The sequence below is a fragment of the Humulus lupulus genome, chromosome 2 (genome assembly GCF_963169125.1).
Source record: "Humulus lupulus chromosome 2, drHumLupu1.1, whole genome shotgun sequence".
NCBI lineage: Eukaryota > Viridiplantae > Streptophyta > Magnoliopsida > Rosales > Cannabaceae > Humulus > Humulus lupulus.
Window position 1 is genome coordinate 8,421,171 of NC_084794.1, and position 22,619 is coordinate 8,443,789.

The 22,619-nt window shown below is 29.2% G+C and overlaps 5 protein-coding genes across 7 annotated transcripts; all 5 read right to left on the reverse strand.

Annotated features, from left to right (window-relative positions):
* Positions 1-1,110: 1,110 nt before the first annotated feature.
* On the reverse strand, positions 1,111-3,482 carry LOC133817156 (cystinosin homolog). The gene is made up of 8 exons (XM_062249573.1): positions 3,237-3,482; positions 2,994-3,126; positions 2,623-2,712; positions 2,381-2,505; positions 2,197-2,239; positions 1,969-2,086; positions 1,826-1,875; positions 1,111-1,731 (listed from the first exon to the last, which is right to left on the reverse strand). The coding sequence occupies exons 1-8, from the start codon at positions 3,353-3,355 to the stop codon at positions 1,585-1,587; spliced, it is 825 nt and encodes a 274-aa protein (XP_062105557.1). The 5' UTR covers positions 3,356-3,482; the 3' UTR covers positions 1,111-1,584.
* A 2,700-nt stretch (positions 3,483-6,182) lies between these two features.
* LOC133813882 (uncharacterized) lies at positions 6,183-6,587 on the reverse strand. Its single transcript, XM_062246915.1, has one exon. The coding sequence runs from the start codon at positions 6,585-6,587 to the stop codon at positions 6,183-6,185; it is 405 nt and encodes a 134-aa protein (XP_062102899.1).
* Positions 6,588-8,072: 1,485 nt separating this feature from the next.
* Positions 8,073-10,762, reverse strand: LOC133815816 (cystinosin homolog). 3 transcript variants are annotated; one of them, XM_062248610.1, is made up of 4 exons: positions 10,378-10,762; positions 9,265-9,317; positions 8,288-8,340; positions 8,073-8,196 (listed from the first exon to the last, which is right to left on the reverse strand). In XM_062248610.1, exons 1-4 carry the CDS (start codon positions 10,494-10,496, stop codon positions 8,119-8,121), a joined length of 303 nt encoding a protein of 100 aa, XP_062104594.1. In that variant the 5' UTR covers positions 10,497-10,762; the 3' UTR covers positions 8,073-8,118. The 3 variants fall into 3 exon arrangements, 2 of the variants coding, with proteins under 2 accessions (XP_062104594.1, XP_062104593.1); XM_062248609.1 differs by lacking the exon at positions 10,378-10,762 and adding an exon at positions 9,436-9,682; XR_009884845.1 differs by lacking the exon at positions 8,073-8,196 and having other exon boundaries at positions 8,277-8,417.
* Positions 10,763-15,204: 4,442 nt separating this feature from the next.
* Positions 15,205-17,775, reverse strand: LOC133817157 (cystinosin homolog). Its single transcript, XM_062249574.1, has 8 exons — positions 17,573-17,775; positions 17,351-17,483; positions 17,154-17,243; positions 16,540-16,664; positions 16,182-16,224; positions 15,752-15,869; positions 15,612-15,661; positions 15,205-15,493 (listed from the first exon to the last, which is right to left on the reverse strand). Exons 1-8 carry the CDS (start codon positions 17,689-17,691, stop codon positions 15,302-15,304), a joined length of 870 nt encoding a protein of 289 aa, XP_062105558.1. The 5' UTR covers positions 17,692-17,775; the 3' UTR covers positions 15,205-15,301.
* A 3,902-nt stretch (positions 17,776-21,677) lies between these two features.
* On the reverse strand, positions 21,678-22,052 carry LOC133813884 (uncharacterized). The gene has a single exon (XM_062246916.1). It carries the CDS (start codon positions 22,050-22,052, stop codon positions 21,678-21,680), a length of 375 nt encoding a protein of 124 aa, XP_062102900.1.
* Positions 22,053-22,619: the final 567 nt, after the last annotated feature.

Consider the following 22,619-nt stretch of genomic DNA (forward strand, 5'->3'; position numbering starts at 1 on the left):
CTTTGATATATATATAAAACGGTTGTTCTTATTTTGTTTTTCAATAAGCTTGGGAAGCAAGGCGTTTTTAGTACGTGTGGACCAAGCCATAAAATTTGGACAGATTGTCTACTTTATAGATAAGAGAATATATGCATATATATATAATATGAATTAATAAAGTGATTAAGACAGAAACTTCCTAACGGATTGTGAGTTTGTAACAATTAGAAATAGTAATATATAGCCTATGATTGCTTTGCTTATGGCTTTAATATAATATATATTTTTTATATTGCGTTTCTTAGAGTAGTTTCAGTTTTTTTTATGTTTGCATGACTCAGAAAACGGTTGAGAAAGCTTCAAGATTACTTAATGGACTTTCACATGTATAATTCGTCGGAATAGAGAGAATAGCCGAGGGTCATATGAGAAGTCATCCATATAATCTAATATTGAATCTCGCTTATTTAAATTTTATAATTATTATAAAATATTACTATCTAAAATATAAAATATTACTTTTTAAAATATTATAAAATATCACTAATCAAAATAATGGTACAGGGTACTGCCAAATAACAACACTTAGGGAATAAATTATAGAAAATAAAATTTGAAAACTCTGTTTTTTCCTTTGTAATGGCAACGGCTTTGGGTGTCAAATATAATGAACCAAATTAAAGCACTAAAGAATCTTTTGGATGACAATGAAAGAAAGATGCTTGTTATGGCTGTATCGAAAAAAATCAAACTGATAATCTTTACCTGATTTGAATGAAATTATTTTAACTTATTTATAGAGCTTTCAAAATTTAGCTCAACTTCCTTTGAACTTTAAATCTACTTATGAGCACGGTCTTTCTTGGGTAACAAACAGGGTACAGAATCCAAAAGATGAAAAAGACCAAAGAGTGCTTCCAAGAGCAATTTGAAAAAAAAAATTGATCTACATAAATAAAATCTTACATCAAATACTGCTGGTGCAGGGTCAAGAAAACTAACAAAAAGTAATCTTAGAACAATTAAAGTATTCATAGAAAATCCATACATTTACAGAAAATATTCCCATGGTTCCCATTAAATGTTGGGACTGAGATCTGCAGTATCCAATACTCATTCACTAAAATATTGATTCAAACTGTCTTTATTTATGCAGAAACAGAGTTTCAAATCAAATGTACACAATTAAAGCACCCCCAAATATCTACAAAACAAAGATACTAGTGGGATTACAATAGAATGTTTACAACACAATAGAATGTTTAAAAAAATGGCAAAATATACACATTGTTCGCTCCCATTGTTGGGACTGAAATCTGCTGTATCAAATTGCTCCTTCATTCACTAAATATGAACAACTCTTACTGAGTGAGATGTTTTTCTAGCTGAGCTATCAACTTTTTTAGTTGACGAGACCGCAACTAAGATCAACAATTCAATCTTTTGGTGAATGAGATCACAGCAACTTGAGACAGCAGATTTTAGTCTTCCAATATTGTAACATGTACAACTTTTCAATGGTAACATCTACAACTTTTGAGTACTCCAAAAAGAGGAGCTTTTCCTTTTTTATACAACATAAAGATCCAATGCAGATTCTCCTCAAACATTTTCCAACTCTGGGTAATCACAAGACTTGATAAGAAGTGGTTCTTTTCCAATGCTGGTTTCAGAATGGAGTTTCACTTTTCGGGTAGAATAGAGCAGAAAATGTTGGCACATGAATATAACGTCAAAGAACATAGATATCTGCAATAGTTTGATATGGTAATATAAATTTTTATTCTAAAGAGAAATTGATATGGTATAGAACTAGTTTAGAAAAGTGGGCAACATTCCATACCAAGGACAGAAGTACCTTCCCCATATTTCCAGAGAAGTTTATCCAAGAATCTGGAAAAGTGACAAAACTTCAAAATAATTAGCATTGAACTATGCATCAGATGAAGGGGAAAATGTAATATTTAGTTGAGAAAAGACACAAACTTTGATCTAAAGACTGTACAGTCATTTGGGCATAGTTTGCAAGTCCACCAGAAAAATCACATAGAATATAACCAATACTGAATCCCTCAGTGCTTTTCCTCTTGAAGTTCATGAATACCTATAAGTTTAAGCAAACATATTTGGCTTATAATAAAAGAACAGAGACTTGTTGTACCTCTAAACTATCAAATGTCAAAAAGTAAAATAGAAGAGAGAGGCTTATCTGACCTGAGGAGTATATTTAATGGTTGTCATAAAAACTTGGATCATGCTGAAACATAATGAATATGCACCAAATCAGAAAGCAGACTTAACCACAAATTCTTTTCAACTTTTTAAACCAAATTCCCAGAAACTCAAAAACCCAACAAAAGAAAATGATCTATACATATATTTGAACAGGGCATCTTACTTGAATATAGAGATCAACCACAGCCAAGAATTGGTTTGGAGAGCAATAAAAAAGCAAACTCCAGCAAATAACCACACAGCAGCGATAATTAGGATAGTAATCTTAGAGATGGTTTGGTCTCCTTTCTGCATAAAGACACCATAATCAACAACAAAAGACATGACCCCATGAATTAAGAAATCACATTAAATTTCAATCTACTCAACATATGAGAATGAGATGAGAGTACAGGACAAACTTACTTCATAGATTGATATTTGGAATAAGAGATATATTGTTAATAGTGTAACATGTACAGAGAAAGCCACATCATTAGCTGCTACCGGTATCATCTGCCATAAAAAATAAAAACAAAAGCTCACCTTTAAATATAAGGCAAATCTTTTACCATAAGATGTTCATAAACGAAATATCTTTGTTGTTCCATTTTGGATCTGATCCAAAAAAAGAATAATCAAGTAGAACCTTTTCAACTGTAAAAACAGAAAGTAAAAGTGGAATTTTTGCTTAACTTCAAATTACTGTATAAAAACGAACTTTCCAAACAAATGGGTGAAAATGTAAAATTCAGGAAAACAAAGATATTTTACTAATACTAAACAATAACATATACCTGTCCGAAGCCATACTTCTCGAAATACTGTCTTTGGACAGTGGAGCTAAAGTATAGAGTAGCGTTGTAGATGAGATAAGAGGTGTGCTTTGTTACGTTTAGCACCATAAAATCAAAGTTCAACCCAACAACACTACACCCAAAAGAACAAAAAAACTCTTCAAAATTACAACTTTAATACTCAAAAACTCAGAAAAGGAGAAGATGTGATCTGGGTTTACTCTAAAAAATTAAAAAGTTCACCTTTTTCGACGAAAATTTAAGATGACTTGGGGATAGAAACTGATTGACCAAGAGAGAAAAGCGATCCAACCCAGAGCTTCGTATGTGATCTCCATCGGAATCGTATTCCAGGAAGCCATTATTACTGCACCTCTTTCTCTCTTTCTCTCTTTCTCTTTTCTCCTTATTCCGGATATGGAGTGAGACAACTTATCAAAAATATCCTGACGAGCTGCCTTAAATATCGTTTGTTTTTTTTCTTCTAAATAGTGTTTTAGTGGGTGACCTGTAAGACTCGTTACCATCCCAAAAATGAGGTGCATATTTATAAAAAAAATACAACACATTTTGTTTCTTAGGAAGCTTTTTACGATATCTTTTATGTAATTTTTTTTTTTAAGAAAAGTCTTTTTATATTATGTTAAAAACGTTGAAATTATACAAAGACTATTTTATTAATATGGTTTTATATCTTAGGAAGTTTTTAATGATTATATTTTACATTAATTTTTTTAAAACAAGTCTTTTATTCTATGTTAAGAACGTTGAAATTATACATAGACTATTTTATTAAAATAAAAACTTGTGTGGATTTGCATGGTGAAAAATTCAGAAGATATTTCAAAATTTTGAATTAAATTAAGACTGGTTTCCTTATCAGAAACGCTTTCTTTGAAAGAGATATGAACACCCACAAAAAATTGAACAATTTGAATGAATAAACCAATTCAATTTATTTTTCAAGGGATGTGACACCACAAGAGGTTTCTTGTTTGCTTATACCACACTCTGAGTTACGTCTCTTTGTTGGTCCAACTTGATTAGGTATGCTGATATTAATTGTCTTTATTTCTAAAAAATATATATTCTCAAATTTCATTTAAACAATTTCGACGTAAATGCCATATCAAATATTTGAAAAATCCTAGTAGAATCAATACCAATTTTTTTTGCAATAAGTAATATCTATTCTATATAATAAGTGGTAGATAATGAAAATTATTGGTTTTAACGGTTTTTTATTTTTTCGTTAATTTTAACATAATATTCTTATATTTAATGTTAAATTGTAAATATGACTTAAATTTAAATAAAATTAATTAAACAAATTAAAATAAAATATTTTTGAAATATTTTACAATAATAATTATTTAAAAATAATAAAACTATATATTTTATAACTTAAATAAAATTTAATTGAAGTTAAACTTAATATTATATTAAGCATATAATATATAATATGTAATCTTTTATTATCATTGTTAAATTAAAAAATTAGAACAAATTTAAACTTAAAAAAATTAATTAATTAAAATATGATATTTTTAAGATATTTTATGATAATTAAAATAATTAAATCAAATATATTTAAAAATAATAAATACATATATAATTTTTTTATCTTATAAATTTGTGTGATAATTTACTTTTTATCAAGTAATTGGAGCTCTCTTTCTTTATCAAATTCATCAAAGAACATTGCGAGATACATTAGAAACTAAAAATAATTTATGCATGTATATTAATGTCTACACTATGACTTTTTCTATTCTTATTTTATTTCTATTATTAATTTCTTTTTAAATATTATTAAAATTTATATATATACGTATATGTCATGTAGCCATATAAATATATATTTATGTCAATATTGTATTTAGATGTCATATATATATATAGAGATTATTGATATAAATATTTATATATACTATAGAACTATAATTCATTCTATTATATATATTTTAAAATAGTGAACTAGTTTTTTTTAAAATGATCGACAATGTTTACAATTTTAAAATTAAACAAACGTGTCTTGGACATTACTTCTACCTAATAATACTAAATTTGGTATTAGAATAAATACTCATTAACTTATATTTTTCTATTATATTGAAGTACAATGTTAAATATTGTACAAATATAATATTTAGTTAGTTTTATCTCTAAATTTAGCATTGACATTGTTAGTTACATAGTTATATTGGTCAAAGTCTAATAAAGATAACAAAATCATACGTGAAATATAAAGACACTTGATTAAACAATTCCAACATATCATTTGTAATTATTCCTGTAAATAATTAATTACAATAAGAGAATGAATTTGTAGTTTTGTGTATGCTAGCCCGCCACCTAAAGGCTCCCAATTTTTTTAGAAAAATATTAATTTTTATATAAAAGAAAACTCTTAAATTTTAGAGAAAAATATAATTTTATGAATAAAAATTAAAAAAATAATATTTTTTCTTTATTTACATTATTTTTCTTTATTTGTCTTGCTCACCCATTATATGTTAATTATTTTATGAATTATCATTATTATATTTTACAAGATAATTAACAACTACACAATATAACAATATTATATGATAATTAATATTTTATAAAATTTATCCAAATAAAATATGTATATTTAATAATTATTCATTACACAACTTTCCTTGAGATTTAAAAAGATTATTTATCTCTAATTATATCATTATAATCTAGTCAAATAAATACAGAGTTGTTTAGTATGAGATTCGAGTTTGTAGAAATAATTTTAGAAAGAATTTATACTAAGAAAATGTGAAACTCGTGAAATTCAGATATTTAAAAAAGTTAAAGATAGACTCACTTGTAATCAAAAACTCCAAAATCACTAAAAATAAATTTGTTCAAACATATATTAGATTTGACAGTACAATTTTCATTCCCATCGAATCAAACCAAACCCTTTATCGTACAATTATGACTTCTTTAAACACATTCTAAATAATCAAAATACCAAAATTGATCATGAGCTCAATCATCATTATGTTACAAGTTTAAAAAATCTTGCAACAAAATATTACAGCTAATTCCCAATAAATTGGTCCCTTCTAACGCTCACAAGAGACTACTGCTATTTGATTAATTCGTTTCGATAGGCTTATGAAACTCCACGTAGGACCGTAAGCAACCAATCAGCTAGAGCCACGTCAGCAATTATATATCATAAAGATAATCACGATCAACTTCTTCTTCTTCGTCGTCGTCCTCATCGGTTTCGTAACTGGAGAAGAGTTGACGATCCAAAAGATCTAAAATGGTGGTGGCAGAAAACCCAGACAGCAGATCCTTAAAAACGGTGCCGTTTGATTTAAGCTTGTGGGTGCCTTTAGTCTTGTCCTTGGCCTTCCATGGCGGCCGCAAGTGACACCCGTTGCACTGAGGCTGACCACAACACTTGCACGTGAGCTTGGGCTTTGACGACGAAACCCAAGTGAACGACCCGGTTGGTGATTCGACCCGATTGACATATCTGGTTTCGGGTATCGGGTGGTGGATCCGACTGGCCCGAACCGCCCCATGTTTGCAACCAGAACCATGTTCCTTGTCCCACCACTTCATGTGTTTGGCCTAATTGAATTGTGGCCTTTGGGAGAGAATATGGCTTTTGAGAGTGTTGTGGCCTTTGTTATATATATTATGTATAAAGTGTTGTGATCAATTATATGAGCTTGGGAGGCAAGGCATGGACGTGTGGACCAAGCCATTAATAACATGAACCGAATAGTCAACAAATAGAAAATACATGTTTATATTTACACGTGGAATATTTTTGATGAACATAGAAAAAAGAAGACGAAGGTTCTTATTAGATTTCCACCACCAAAAGGGCTACAAGAGATGTCACTTTATAATTAGTTTGTGATACTTTAAATTGAGTGTTACCTAATATTGATTTCACTAATTAGTTAACTCCAATGAGACTGCAAAATACAAATTTGGTGTCGATCCTACACCATATATCACTTCAATGAGACTCTAAATGATATTGCGAAATTATGGAGATGAACAGTGTCACGACATCATTGATGTGCATTGTTTACCACGACAAATTTTTGTTTTTTAATTTTGTGTTTTATATTAATATTTTATATATAGAAATATGTGTATATTATTTAATTTGTAAGATAAAATAATATAATAATATAATGTGTACTTTGTGGATAATATAATAATGTTAAATATATATTTTGGTGTAATTTTTAGTGTTATGATTGGATTGGAAAAAAAATATAGTGTTAAAATTACCTTATTTTGATGTTGGTTCAATACTATTTTAGTGTTCATGATTGGAGTTGCTCTTACAGTATGTCAACTTCTTGTGGTGTTGGACACACACTAGTGTCCTGTCAATTCTCAATATTTAATGTTTTGTATAATATATAGGAATTTTAAAAAATTCAATCTCTTAAGTCTCTCCCTTATCTCTTAGTTATCTATATACAAGGGTGATGATGGAGATTGAGAATGACAAAAACAATGGATTTTACTAATAAATTTATTTTTTTTTGACAAAATTTTATTAATACATTTAATCAATTGGATTGATTTCAATTTTATATAGTACATGTATAAGTATACTAGATATATACAAACATTCAAAATAATAAAATAGGCCAACTTTTCTTGGATATACAATTTGTTGCAAAGAAAAAGCATGTACATGTTATAATATTATATATTCATTATAAACATACTCTAATATTATCAAACCTTTATGTGTTTATATATTTGGTATTATAATTAAATTATAATGAGAGACTTAACGTACTAATAAGTTTGAAGCTCATAGACCGATTCTCTAAATCCTAGAAAGAGTCTTAACAAACTAACACGATTGCAAACTTGTGTTTGATATTTGGTTTGTATGTTTAAGCTCAATGAATTTGTCAATACCAATTTACAATTTTCTTGATTTACTTCAACAATATAAATAGGATTATTTTGTTCAATGTATTTTCTTTGAATGATGAGCTTGTATGTTGATAAATCTATGGTTTAAATTAAACAATACATAAATAAATAGGAGTTGAGCTAATTACTTGTGTTATATATACCCAATATATGGGTTACTATATTTGGTAATTAATAATTACACATTTTCTAGCTCAGATTGATCAACAGACTTAATAAGTGGTTCTTTTTGTTTGCTGGTTTTAGAAGGGTTAATCTGCAAAATCAAGAGCATAATATATTTAGATATAACATGAAAAACTTAATAGTGAAAAAGTAATAAATTAAGAAAGAACACAATTACATACCAAGGATAAAAGTAGCTTATTCAATACATTTCCAGAGAAGTTCACCCAAGAATCTAAAAAATGCAACAACAACAATTTTTTTTTATATATGTAAAATGAATTACTAGCACTGAGTGAAGATCTTGATCAGCTGTGACAAATAAAGTATAATTTAGTGTTGAGGAAATATGAAAAACTTTAAACTATAAATATAAATATAAGTAATTTTTAGTGACAACTTTTTAGTTACAATATATATTTTGTGTGATTAAATACCACTTTTAGTAATAACAAAAAATTACTTGTGATTAAAAGGTCATACTTAATCACAAGTTATCACTAATGTAGTTTTAGTCACAACCTATTATTTTTAGTGATAAAGTTTGTTGTGACTAAAAATATATTTAGTGACAATAAATTGTGATTTTTGTGACTAATACTTTTAGCCACAGACTTTTTAGTGATGACATAGGTAAAATGATTTTTGTTTAGTTATAAATTTTTTGTTTTTAGTCAAAAAAAATTTATTGTGACTAAAACTAAGATTTTTTGTAGTTTGATCCATAGATTGTACAGTCATCTGAGAAAAATTTGCAATTCCTCCAGAAAATTCAGGTAAAATCCCACCAAGGCTGAATCCATCAGTGTTCTTTTTAAAGTTCATGAATGCCTACATTTCATATAAAACATTTAAATCACACATTACAACTTAAATAATATAGCTATATTTTTTGTAAGAAGATTAATAAATATATATATATATATATATATATTTCAATTATGTTCTATTTTAGTAATATGTTGTTGGTACAAATTAATATTTTAGTTGTTCTATATTAATATAATGTGAGGATTTGAAGACTTGGCCTATTATAAGTAGAGTATGACAGCAGACTGGCCTAGCCAAGTCATAAGAATTAAGAATCATTTATGGGACTAATCTTGGCTAATAATCTTATAACAAAGAATAATTCAAGGAAAGAGGCTCTTATAATTACCTTGCCTGAGGAGTATATTTGATGACATGACTACCATAGAGACTTGGATTAAGCTGAAATAAATTCAAATTATGGTAATGAAATTAATAACAGAAGTGTGAAGAAAGAAGACAACATAATGTACTTGGTGATCTCTAAAAATTTGAAACTCATCAAAGCCTAATAACTTACTTGAATATAGAGATCAACCAAAGCCAAGAAAGGATTGGCAAAGCAATGAAAAAACAAACTCCAGCAAATAACCACACAATTGAGACAATTGCTAGACTATTAATGTATATATTTATATATATTTGGTCACAAATATGCATTGAATAACAATTAATTCACATAGCTCGTCAAAGCCATACTTGCGGATAGGCATGGCAAAATAGGGCGATGAGGTGGGGTGGGGCGGTGCCCTGATCCGACAGGGCGTCTTTGCTCTGGTAAAAATGAGGTAGAATTTCTTGAAAACTTTTTTTTTTCTATACTCTAAACCAATTTTCTTATGCTATTTATACACATGCATAGTACGTAAAATTGACATTTTATATGTGATTGAGAATATTCTTACTTCTAAATACACTTTAGGTGTAAGATTTACATAATTTTTTATTCCACAACTAATCTATGAAATAATTGTAAATATTGAAAAATATGTTTTAAATAATTCATCCTTATTCTTATATTTATTTTTTAAAATTTAAAATTTTAAAATAAAATATAATATTTGAAGGTGTAGTTGATACGAAATGTAAAAAATAAATATTACAATAAAAAAATAATATTTAGGTTTATGAAAAATTCTAAAATTATAACGTAATGTTTCTTAAAAAAAAAAGAAGTTAAATAAGACAAATGGGTTCGATGAAACCGGGGTAGACTCTGCCCGGACGGAGCGAGGCAAAGTATTTGCGGGGCCGGACAGAACCGCCCATTTACGTGTCTACTTGTGAAAATATTGATCTTGAATAGTAGAACTAAAGTAGATAAGATAAGCAAAGTGTTTTGTCAACGTGAGTACCATAAAATCAAAGTTCAATCCAACTACACTATGCAACACAACCATAAAAACCAGAAAATAACTATATATATATATGTATAAAGAGAGTTTGGGATTAAAAATTGAACCTTTTTCTAAGAAAATTCAAGATAATTTGTGGGTAGCCAGCCGTAGTCCAAGAAAGAAAAGCAATCCAACCCATAACTTGGTATGTTATTTCCCAAGGAGCTGAATTCCATGCTGCCATTAATTTCTTCTACTCTTTTCCCTTTCAACTTTCTCAGTTTCTCTCTCAGAATCAAAATCTAAAAATATCACTGTAATAAAGTGTGACTTGTCATCATCAGCTTCTTTTTTGTTTTTCAGTTTTCATTTTCTTACAAGTTTGTTAATAAATTGGGTTAGGGGTGATGTCCCTCTCGTTTGATTATTACGGTTCAAAGAGCATCATGACCATATGACCCGAAAAGCATATTATGGTGTAAGCCCCACCACCACTTTATATATAAAAATTCCTATGGACAGGGGCGGAGGGAGGTGGGGGCTGGGCATGTGCCTCCACTTAATTTTCAAAAAAAAAAATTTTAAGTGAAATTTGGACTTATTTTAAAATATACACATATATTATAGTGAGGTTAAATAAATAATTTTATTAACTTTGCAGATAAGTTAAAAAAATATTATATATATATATATATATGTACAATACATATATATATATAAGTATTTTAATTTTTTTTTTTTTTGTATATAAACAAAAATTTTAATCCATCAATATTATTATATGTTGGTATAAAGTTGAATTATGAGACACTTTAAAATAATAAAAAAAATATCACCTAATTTTGTTGTTTCTTTTTATTTTAAATATTTTGTTGCACTCATGTATAAAAAAACAAACATGTGTGTTAACATAAATGTTTGAAACTTATTTTTGGTACATTAAATTATTCATAATTTCTAAAAAAATTGTGCAATATATATTATGACTACAATATATACAATCATATAAAAACAATTAAGATTCTAAATATCTATATACTAAAAGCACAAATGGTACACCAATAGTCCCTTTTATAGGAGAATTTCTCAATATCTTTTATAACATCAAAAATTTTTTTTAGCCCCCACTGTAATTTGTGGCTGGCTCCGCCACTGCCTATGGATATATATTTATATGACAATTTTTATACATGGTTTCACTTTAAGTCTCTTCTCAGTGTTTCTTGACCCGTAAATAGTTTTTGCACGCGATTTTTTTTATGACCGTATATATTGTAGCTACTTAGAGCATTCTGCAAATTTTCTAGAAAATTCCAAATAGTTTACAGTACCGAAAACTAGGTTCAAACATGTTTTCCACTTGCATAAAAAAAATTAGTTACGCATGCAACAACATGTTTGAACCTAGTTTTCGTTACTGTAAATTATTCAGAATTTTCTGAAAATCTACAGAATGCTCTAAATAGCTACAATATACACGGTCACAAAAAAAAATCGCGCCGAAAACTATTCACGAGTTGTAAACACTGAGAGCCCTACCAATAGAGCTTAAAGTGAAACCCTATAGTAGAATTCTTTTTTTATAGCATATATATATATATATATATATATATATATGCTATAAAAATCGCCAATGATTGACCCTTATGGAAATATGATGAAGAACAGGAAAACTAACATGGCTTGAAACAAGTTAGTGTGAAAAACAATATCCAAGTTATTGATGAGGATTCTTCAAAGGATATATGCAATATGAATTTTGGTTTTACAAAATTTACATACAAGTTTATAATTTTAGTAATTTGATTTTTTTTTTAAATTGCTTTGAATTTCACACAAAATATAGCATATGCCAAAAGTTATTTATTATATTACACTATTAATTTTTTTAAATTAATAAATATTTAAGGGAAAATACTATTTTAACTCGTGTGATTTGGCCAAATATGTGTTTGGACTATGTTTTAATAAATCACATTTCATATCTCGTGTGTTACAAAATAGATCAAAACAGTACCTTAGATCTGATTTTAGTCAAAATAATTTTAAATATAATATTTCATTCTCCATTGCTCAACCATCTTCTTTACTTCTCTGAATCCAACGTCAATGGCTTAATAATTGATTTTATATTTGAAATTATTTTGACCAAAATCGGATCAAAGTACTATTTTGATATGTTTTGCAAAACACGACTACTGAAATATAATTTAACAAAATATAAAGTCCAAAGTGATAATCGCACTAGATGGAGAAATAAAAAATAGAATTTTCCTAATAATTAATAAAAATGAATGTTTTTTTTAATAAATTTAAAATGAAATGATATTTTGAAGCAAAAATATAAATAATTGTACAAAATGATATATTTGCATTTGTCGGTGATGTTCCTAATTGAAGGGGTCACCAAAGTTAAGAAAAAGAAAAACGGAAAAAGTGCACCCACACTCAAAACACTGTTGAACAAAAGAAAGATTCCCACTAATGAGTTATTTTTAATCCAATGCATAATACTACTCATTAGTAGTCTTTTTGAACTACTCTTCTCTTTATTTATAAAAAGTAAAAAGTTGTATTCTTTTATGATTTTTTTGTTTTCAAAGTTGAGTTCTCGTAAATAAGAACAGAAAATAATTTTTGTAATTTTTAAGAAACAAGAAGTGTTTGGTTAATATTTTCTAAAAACTATTTTTTAGTTTTATTTTTTTAAAATCTTAAATAAAAAATTAACAAAGAGAAAAATCTTTTAAAAATTTGTAATAAATAATAAGATAAAGTAATTTGAAATAAAAAATGATGAAAAAGAAAGAGTAAGAAAGTAAAGAGAGAAAATTTGAAGAAATAGAAATTGAGAAGAGATAAATTGATCCAAGAAAAAATGAGAGAGAATGTGATGAGAAAGAAAGTGAAAAGAGAGAAGTGAGTAGAGAAAAAATGATAAGAGAGGAAATGACAAGAGAGAAAAAATGATGAGAGAGGAAATGGCAAGGGATAAAAAATGATGAGAGAGAAAATAATGATATATTAAGTGATGAGAGAGAAGGTGATGATATAGTAAGTGATGAAAGAGAAAATAATGACATAATAAGTGACGCAAGAGAAAATAAGGAGATAGAAAATGATGAAAGAGAAAGTGAGAAGAGAGAAAATAGCTAAAAATTGAAGAGAGAAAATGTAAGGAGAGAGAAAGTGATATGAGAAAAAGTGAAGAGAGAGAAATTAATGAGAGGAAAAATGATGTGACAATAAATGATGTTAGATAATAATAATTAAAAAAATAGACAAAAAAAAAATTTGAGAACAACAAAAAACAACTTTTTGTTGTTATCAAAAATTTTATTTTTTGTAACTTTGTTTTTAAAATCTGTTTTATAAAAACAACGCCAAACACCCTAACTTATTTTCAAAAAATAGTTTTTAGTTTTTAAAAACAAAAAATCAATTTTTTAGTTAAGATGCCAAACACCCTCAAAGATTCCCACTAATGAGTTTTTTTTAATCCAATTCATAATTAGACTACTCATTAATAGTCTTTTTGAACTACTCTTCTCTTTATTTATAAAAAATAGAAAATGGTGTGTAATAAGAAGTATGTAGTTCTATCTAAAAAATAATTAATGGAGTAACTTATGTTCTTGTTGAATATGCACACACATATTTTTCTCTAACATTTTTAATAGTCTGGCTTTCACATTTCATATTTTTATTCATGTTTAACCAGATTATAATCCAACATCCTTGATCTTGAATCAATGACCATCCCCTAAAAAAGTATAAATTTTTCAAATTTTGTCATTTTACTCTTGTATCTCATTTCATACCCTTTGAATTTATATAATTTTGTTATTTGTACGTGAAATCTCCTGATTATCCATAATGTAATTCTCTACCAATGATGTTCACTAAAAATATATATATTTTTGAAAAATTATTAGTTAGCGATTGTTTTTAATCTATTTCTATAGATATTTTTAATATTTTCGATAATGAATAAATTGTAATTCTAATTTTTTTTACATAAAGATGTATAATGTAATTATATGGGATCTTCTATTTCTAATTTTTTTTTAAATAATTTAAAATACCAAAATCAAGATTCAAATAATATATTGTAAGAATATTAACATTTTATTTGAATCATGCAACATAAATTATCCAAGATATCATAAACATGTATTGGAGGTACCTTATATATAAATTATACATGTCATGTGAAAAAATAAAGTAACAATTTGTGAATGTACCAAAAATACTAATAGAACCTATATGTAGTAATTACAAACAATTACTACCCAATATATATAGAGGTATAACCGTATAAAATCTAACCATTAACATAATATTAGTTCATATAAAGACTTCCAAGTATTATTACTTCACACAAATATACAATCAATCGGCTTACTCATTTTATATTTATTTGAAGCAAAATATTAAATAATTATATTGAATATATAAAATACATAATATCATAAAAAAGTAAAATATAAACATCACATATAAAAAGTTTGTAAAAAAAAGTAGCAATTGCCCCCTTCCTTCCAACCAAATAAAATAGAATAGACTACATGAACCAGTGTCAATAATCCCACATCACCAGTCACTATTACACTATCATTGGGAAATTTCTGATTATATCAATGAGAAATGTTAGAAATATGGTTCGAATTGAGAGAGAAAATGCTTTTTGAATAATAGGAATAATTTTGTCTAAAAATTTAAAATTATTATATATTTAAAATAATAACTTATGTTGATATATTAAAAAAATTTACTAAATTATCATGCATATTACATAAAATTTCCCAATCAAATTACTATAAACCATACATGCATCTCCAAATATCTACCATTATTTTAGTTAAAATAAAAATTGTAATAGTATGTTATTTAACCATTTCGTTAATTTTCTTAATTGTTTTTTCACACAATGTGTTATTTAAAAGAAAATATTTTTTTATCATAAATTATCAACAATTAATTTATTTAAAAAAATATATAATATTGTAACAAAACTTCAAATATACAGTAGTTGTAAACTGCAAAATCCTAAACATTTTCTGAATCCACACACTTCATAAGTGATTGTTTTTCCTCACTGTTTTTAGAAGGAATCATTTGTAGATCAACACACTTGACAAGTGATTCTTTTTCTTTGATGTTAGAAGGGATGGCTACTCTCTTCTGCCGATAAAGAATGAAATGTTGGCACATGAAAATAAGATCAAAGAATATAGATATCTGCAGGAGTAAAAAAAAATTGTATCAGACAATTTTATAGGCAAATGAATTAAAAAATAAAATTAGTACAATGATAAAAATGCAGATCTAATTCAGAAAAGTGAGCAATGTTACATACCAAGGCTAGAAGTATCTTCCCAATATTTCCATGAAAATTGACCCAAGAATCTGGAATGTGCAAAATCAATGGTGTGAATTAATTAACACTCAAGCATGTATCATGAGGAAAGTAAAATTTAGTTGAGGAAAGACACAAACTTTGATCTATGGATTGTACAGTCATCTGAGCATAATTTGCTACTCCTCCAGAAAAATCAAATAAAATAAATTCAATACTGAATCCATCGGTGCTCTTCCGCTTGAAGTTCATGAATGCCTATAAGATATTTCAATCACACATCAAAACCAATTTGCTTTGTTTGTACTACAAGAATAAACTAAACCAATTTAGTAAACTAAAGGGGCCTGCTCAAACAATTTAGTAAACTAAACCAATCAACTTTCAAATTTAGCAGAGAAAGCAATTTCTCTATATTATAGCGAGTTTAACCCGAAGAAGAAGAAGCATAGTAGTCTTATGAATAGCAAACTTTATCCCAATAGAAATTTTGCAGGACTTATCTTAGCTCAAAGACCTCTATTATTAATAACTAAAAGCATTACAATATAAGAGAGTGAGTTTTCTAACCTGAGGAGTATATTTGATGGCTGTCAAAAACACTGCAATGAAGCTGATATATGAATGGATTGAAACCAAGTCAGAAACTAACAACTTAACAACAAATTTTGCATTATCAAGGAATGCTTAACCGGCTATTGGAATAATAACCGACAAAAGCACATCATGAACCGAGACTGAAGAATAATTTTTTGACAATGGGGAGGGGTGATTCGAACTTGGAATCTTTCTCCTCACAATGAGGAGAGGTATAATACCAGCTATGCCTATGATCAGGAGGTAGAAAAATAATTTTTCATGTAAAATTTGAAACTGAGGAAACCCCAACAAAAAAGGAAATGATAGATGTTTAAAGAATGCATCTTACTTAAAGACAGAGATCAACCAAAGCCAGGAATGGGTTGGCAAAGCATGAAAAATACAAACTCCAGCAACCAACCACACAACAGAGAGAATCAAAAGACTAATCTTAGAGACAGCCTGGCCTCCCCTCTGCATAAACCCATCAACAGGAAACGATCAAAATTCAATATTCAATACTGAATTTTGCATAACAAAGTGACTGAGATAAAGTTAATCATATGGTTACATTTGGAAAGTAGGATAGGATTGAATTACTTTTATAATGTCATTTATTATGAAATTGAAGAGGATGTTGGAAAAATTAATCCAATATAAATAATCCCTCAGTATAGGATAACTTAATCACATTAAAAAAAATTGAGTTAATTTTATCCTATTCAATCTTCATCTTCATTAATTTCAATGGAATAAAAAAATTTCAACTTTCTATCTAACTTATTATTGGTAAATGATCAACTCATTAATATTAGGATGCTTTTTCTCTTATAGTTTTTAATCAAATTCCATCCAATCCAATAGAAGTTGTAAAGATCATGGGATCAAATTAAAAAACAATAGAGAATGAGTGAAAAAAAAGCTCTGAATTTTACCACAATCTTTTCATGGTGGGACACTTACTTCATAAATTGCTATTTGGAACAACAGAAATGCTGTTAAGAGAACAGCATGAATTGAGAAAGCAACATCATTTGCAGCTACCGGTATCATCTGCCGACACAAAAAGGGTATTTGGGCATAAATTATAAACAAAATGGGATAGAAACATAAATAACAAAATTTTAAAAAGAAAAGAAAAAAAGGGCAGAAACATGTACCTGTCCGGAGCCAAACTTGAGGAGATACTGGTTTTGGACAGTGGAACTAAAATAAAGGGCAGCATTGTAAACGAGATACGAGGAGTGTTTGGTCAAGTTGAGTACGACGAAATCAAAATTCAACCCCACTACGCTACACAAAACCAAAAACCCACAAACCATATGAGATTACTAAATCAAAAGGGTTGATAAAAAACAGATTTTTAAGGAGAAAGACAAGACCTTTTTCTTCGGAAATTAAGAATGATTTGTGGGTAAAGAGCAATTGCCCAAGAAGCAAAAGCAATCCAACCCAGAATTTCGTATGCTATTTCGAGCGGAATCCAATTCCATGATGCCATTCCTTGCTTCTGATTTTCTTTCCCTTCTCCAGATCCCCATCAAGGAGGAGGGAGGGAAAGGTCCGAACCTTCTTTTTTAAGATCTTAATTTTTTTAAATAAATATTTAATCTTTATAGTGGGGCCTATATTTTAGTCATAAATAAGTACTGATACAAAGAGAAAAAAAATTAAAAATCTGTGGTAAAGCTTAGCAAATTGAATGCATTTATAAATTATAATACAATTTTATCTTTTGTCTATATAAAATTAATGTATGGAAAGATGTTATTTAATGATGCCTATTAATTTCTTAAGAAAAAGTTTATGAATGTATTAAATTTTTCATTATACTGATTTAATTGGTTATAGAAATAATTAATATTCTATAGAAGGAAGATCATATATATATATTTTTAAATAATCTTGAGATTTAATACTGCCATATTTTAACATGTCCAATTAATATTTGTTTCCTTTGTCAAAAAAAAAATCATATTTGTTTCCTCAAATATTATTATTGTTTTTATTATATTTTCAACTAATAACTATGTAGCTTTTTTTTGTCAGAATTATAGTGATACTTTTTCTAATTAAAAAAAATATGGTGATATTTTTGGACCTAAAAAACAATTTACAGCTCATATGTTGAAAATTTTGAAAAATCAATAAAAATTTCACCGAGGTCAGCTTATTTTGATCTTGCACTTTAATACTTGTAGTAAATCCTTTTAATATATTTCTAAAAAAAAATTACTTTTCGAACAGTTCGAAAGTGAATGAAAAATATAATTTTTTTATTATTGCATTCCGTCTATATAAGAGATAATATTCTCTTGTGAAAATTCGGAGATATTACATAAGTCGAAACCTTTTCTTTTCTTTACTTATTTATTTATTAAAAATAAAACATAAATACAACAAAGAAATGAACAAAGCATCACAATATTTTTCCCATCTTGGTCAAATAAGGTACCATTTTTACTTCTTCAATTAATGTATCCATTTCAACTCTTGTGTTGATAGCCTTAAAAATAAAATCCACCATAGGATATGGTAATCATTAATGCACTTGTGTTAAGAAAATCATGTATGACCATCACCAACTTTTTCTATTCCTATTTTTCTTCATCATCATCCAAGTAGTAAATATGATCCAAAATACTTGTGGCAGACAACCCCAAAAATGAATCATTATTAGAAACAACATCCTTTAGTTTAAGCTTTTGAGTGCCTTTTGTCTTATCTTTGGCCTTGTGCGTCGGGTGCAAGTGGCATCCATTGCATCGAGGCTGCCCGCACTTGCTAGTGAACTTGGAGTGGTTGGTGGGCTTGGATGACACCCTAGTGAACAACCCGGTTGTGGCTGGCGAGTCGAACCGGTTCACGAATCTGGTTTCGGGTCTCAGGCTCGAAGGGATGACAAAATTTGATAGGTTCGGCACTGACTATTCAGTATCGGCACTAGTCGCAGATTACTGATCTAAGAGTCAGGAACAGCATAAGCGTCCTGAACGCAGGGCCGATAAAAGATTAGATCTAATCGATATCAGCGTTGAATGACTCTAGGAGCATTAATGCTAGACCGACCCTAAGGTCGATGAAACTTATAAGCGCTTGACTAGTCTAAGACTAGTTACTCAGAGCCAGGGCCAAAGGCCTAGGTGACTGCTTGTCACATGGCTAGGGAGCAGAATCCCATGGTTGTGACTCTATGGTCATGCGATAGGTTATATTGGTGACTAGTTCATCGAGCACCTATATTGATAAGCTAGTGAAATGATCACTTATTTGTAAAGCCCAGGTGACCCTATTGTCACATGGCTAATGGGAATGAAATGCACCTTAGTGACTTTTATCACTGTCACTCCTTTATTTTGGATTGAAAGTCCTGAATGATTATTACGATCATTGCTGATATTATATTCATGCAATATTGTGTTTTCTTACTGGGCTTTGGCTCATGGGTGCTATGTGGTGCAGGTAAAGGGAAATAAAAGCTCACCCAGCCTTGAGTGAAGAGCTTAGGTGGTGTTGTGTACATATGTGGCCGCTTGACCACCACAGCCAATGAGTTCTCAGAGGGACTAGGGGGTTTACCCTATTTTTTCCACTTAGGTCGGCGGGTTGTAAATTTGAACTGTAGTGACCAATTTGAGTTGTAGATAATTTACAAACGTTTTTATGGGCCCATGAACAATTTTTATATTTTTAATAAAATATATCATTTCCTTTTGGTTGGTTTTTCACCTTAACCTATTAATCACACCTAGAAGCACGTTTTTAACCAAAGAACTCGGGTAGCGAGTTAAATTTACGGCTCATCGTTCACCGTAACTGTTATCCCCAAAAATTGGAGATCAATGACGTGGCAGTAAAGGTGACAAGTGGCAAGTGCATGGTCAGTAAAAGACATATTAATAGTAAATAAATACATTGACTCCTCAGAGTTGTGATAAAGTGACCCGGTAGACTGACGAAGAATTTGGACAGCTTGAGAGGTCCCAAGAGGTCCGGTCGGACCTTAGTCCGAGGGGTCTAAGAGATGGGGTCGGACCTTGGTCCGAGGAGAGCCCAAGAATTTGGTCTTTATGCATATGTCCAACCAGTGCATGGTTGTCCAAATAAAGAAATGGCATGCTAGAGGAGAATGTCAAGTTAGAAGAGAGAAGTGCATGTCCAGCACTTGCGTGTCCTACCAGCAAGTGTATGTCCGACCAACATGTGTATGATCGACCAGAGTGGAGGTGAGGTGGATCAACTAGCTAAAGGAGGACTAAGTCAAGATTCCCAGAAACAGCTTCAACAAGAACCGGTCTTGGCGCACGGTAATCTCTCCTTCTTCCCACAAATTGGGAGTTTTGTTACATTTTGAATGTTTTTTGTAATTTAAATGTAATAAATATAATAAAATATCCCTATTCTAGGGAATATCAGATATATGATCCTAAGCATATAAATATGTGGAGGATGGGATGAGAAAGGGGCTTCTGCTTCTTCTTTCGAGACTTTTGGGATAATTTGGGTCTGAGTAATCTAGAGAGAGAAAATTTGGGTCTGAGTATTCTAGAGAAAGAAAGTGCTGGTATTTGAAAGGATTCTTGTATTTTTGCAATCTGTGCTGAAGAAACTCAGTTGGCTCAATCCATCTGATCTTGAGTACAGATCTATAATCACAACTCTAAGTGGATTAGGCTATTACCGACTGATTGGGGTTGAACCATTATAAAAATCTTGTGTGTTATTTACTTTTCTTGATAAAACTGTCTCTGTCGTTTAAATTCTCTTGAAGGTTTATCGTTTTTGACGTTCTCACGTCGTTGGCTAAAAACACAGTCAACAGTAACGATCTTGGGGTAACCAGGGCGTTACAAAGACAACCAAAATATGTAAAATACTATTATTATCATTTTAAAAAAATAACAAATATTTATGTTACAAAGAATAATATGTTAACTTGAATAATTATTTTCCTCTCCATCATTCCAACTTCATCTTTCATACCAAACAATACAAAGGAAAGTTACTATCTTCTCAATCCATTATAATCTTCTTCCTACCTAAACTCCCCATCCATCCTACCAAAATAGCCAAGATTCTAAAATTTTAAAAATAAAATTGTCAAAATTATCACAATATCCCCTTAAAAAATTATTTCAATATAAATCATCATAGAAAAACATACAATAAATAAAAGTAACGGTCCAACCCAATATTTTTGAAAAATTTAAGAAAGATAATATATGGGAGAGAAATAATCTTCTCCTGTGAAAATCCAGATATATATATACTATATGATCAAATCATTTTAATTTCTTTATTTATTTATTAATTAAGATACATAAAGTATAACCAAGGAAATGATGACAAAGCATCACAATATTTTTCCCATGTTGATCAAATTAGTGCCATTTATACTTCTTCAATATATCCATCTCAACTCTTGTCTTGATAGCCTTAAAATTCACCAAAGGATAGAAACCAATAATGTAGTTGTGTTGAGAATTATCACGCATGATCACACACTTCTTCTTCCTCATTATCATCCAGGTAGTAAATGTGATCCAAAATGACTGTAGCAGAAAACCCACAAAATGAGTCATCATTAGAAACGACATTGTTTGGTTTGAGTTTCTGAGTGCCTTTGGTCTTGTCTTTGGCCTTGCAGGTTGGGTGCAAGTGACACCCGTTGCACCTAGGTTGCCCGCACTTGCCAGTGAACTTGGAGTGGTTGGTGGGCTTGGATGACACCCGGGTGAATAACCCGGTTGTGGGTGGCGAGTCGAACCGGTTCACAAATCTAGTTTCGGGTCTCGGGTTCAAAGGCGATGGCAAAATCTGATAGGTTCGGACCATCCCATGCTGGCGACCCTCTCTCTTCATGTTTGGCCAAATTGTGTTGTGAGCTAATTGATTGAAAGAATGTATGATATTTTTATGATGTTATTATGACAATTGTGGCTTTATATATAAAGGGTTTGTTGTTCGTCAATGGAGGAAATGCTTGAGGACCAAGGCTTTTGATAATTTGGTAATGTATGTGTTGACCAATCAATAAAATATATATAATTACAGATGTATTATAGTATTGTTAACCAAAAGAAATATTTATAAACAATATGAACATTGGCATTTAATTAAAGATGGAAACTTCCTTTACATATGGTATCTAAGTTTCAATATATATTTATATATTTGACAGCGATTAGTAAGCTTGATGCAATTCTACCTGAAAAAATAAAAATAAAAAGTACAATCCCATATAATACTATACTCGAAAATTCTAATTTTTATTTTTTAATGAACTCGAAAATTTTGTTTTAGGAGATTGAAAATTTCTTATAAGTGATATTTTTTTTTTACAAAGTCAAAGTGAAATATTAATATATCTCTTCTATATAAAAAGTGTGTATAGATAACTAACATTCTTAATTTTAATGGTTATTTTTG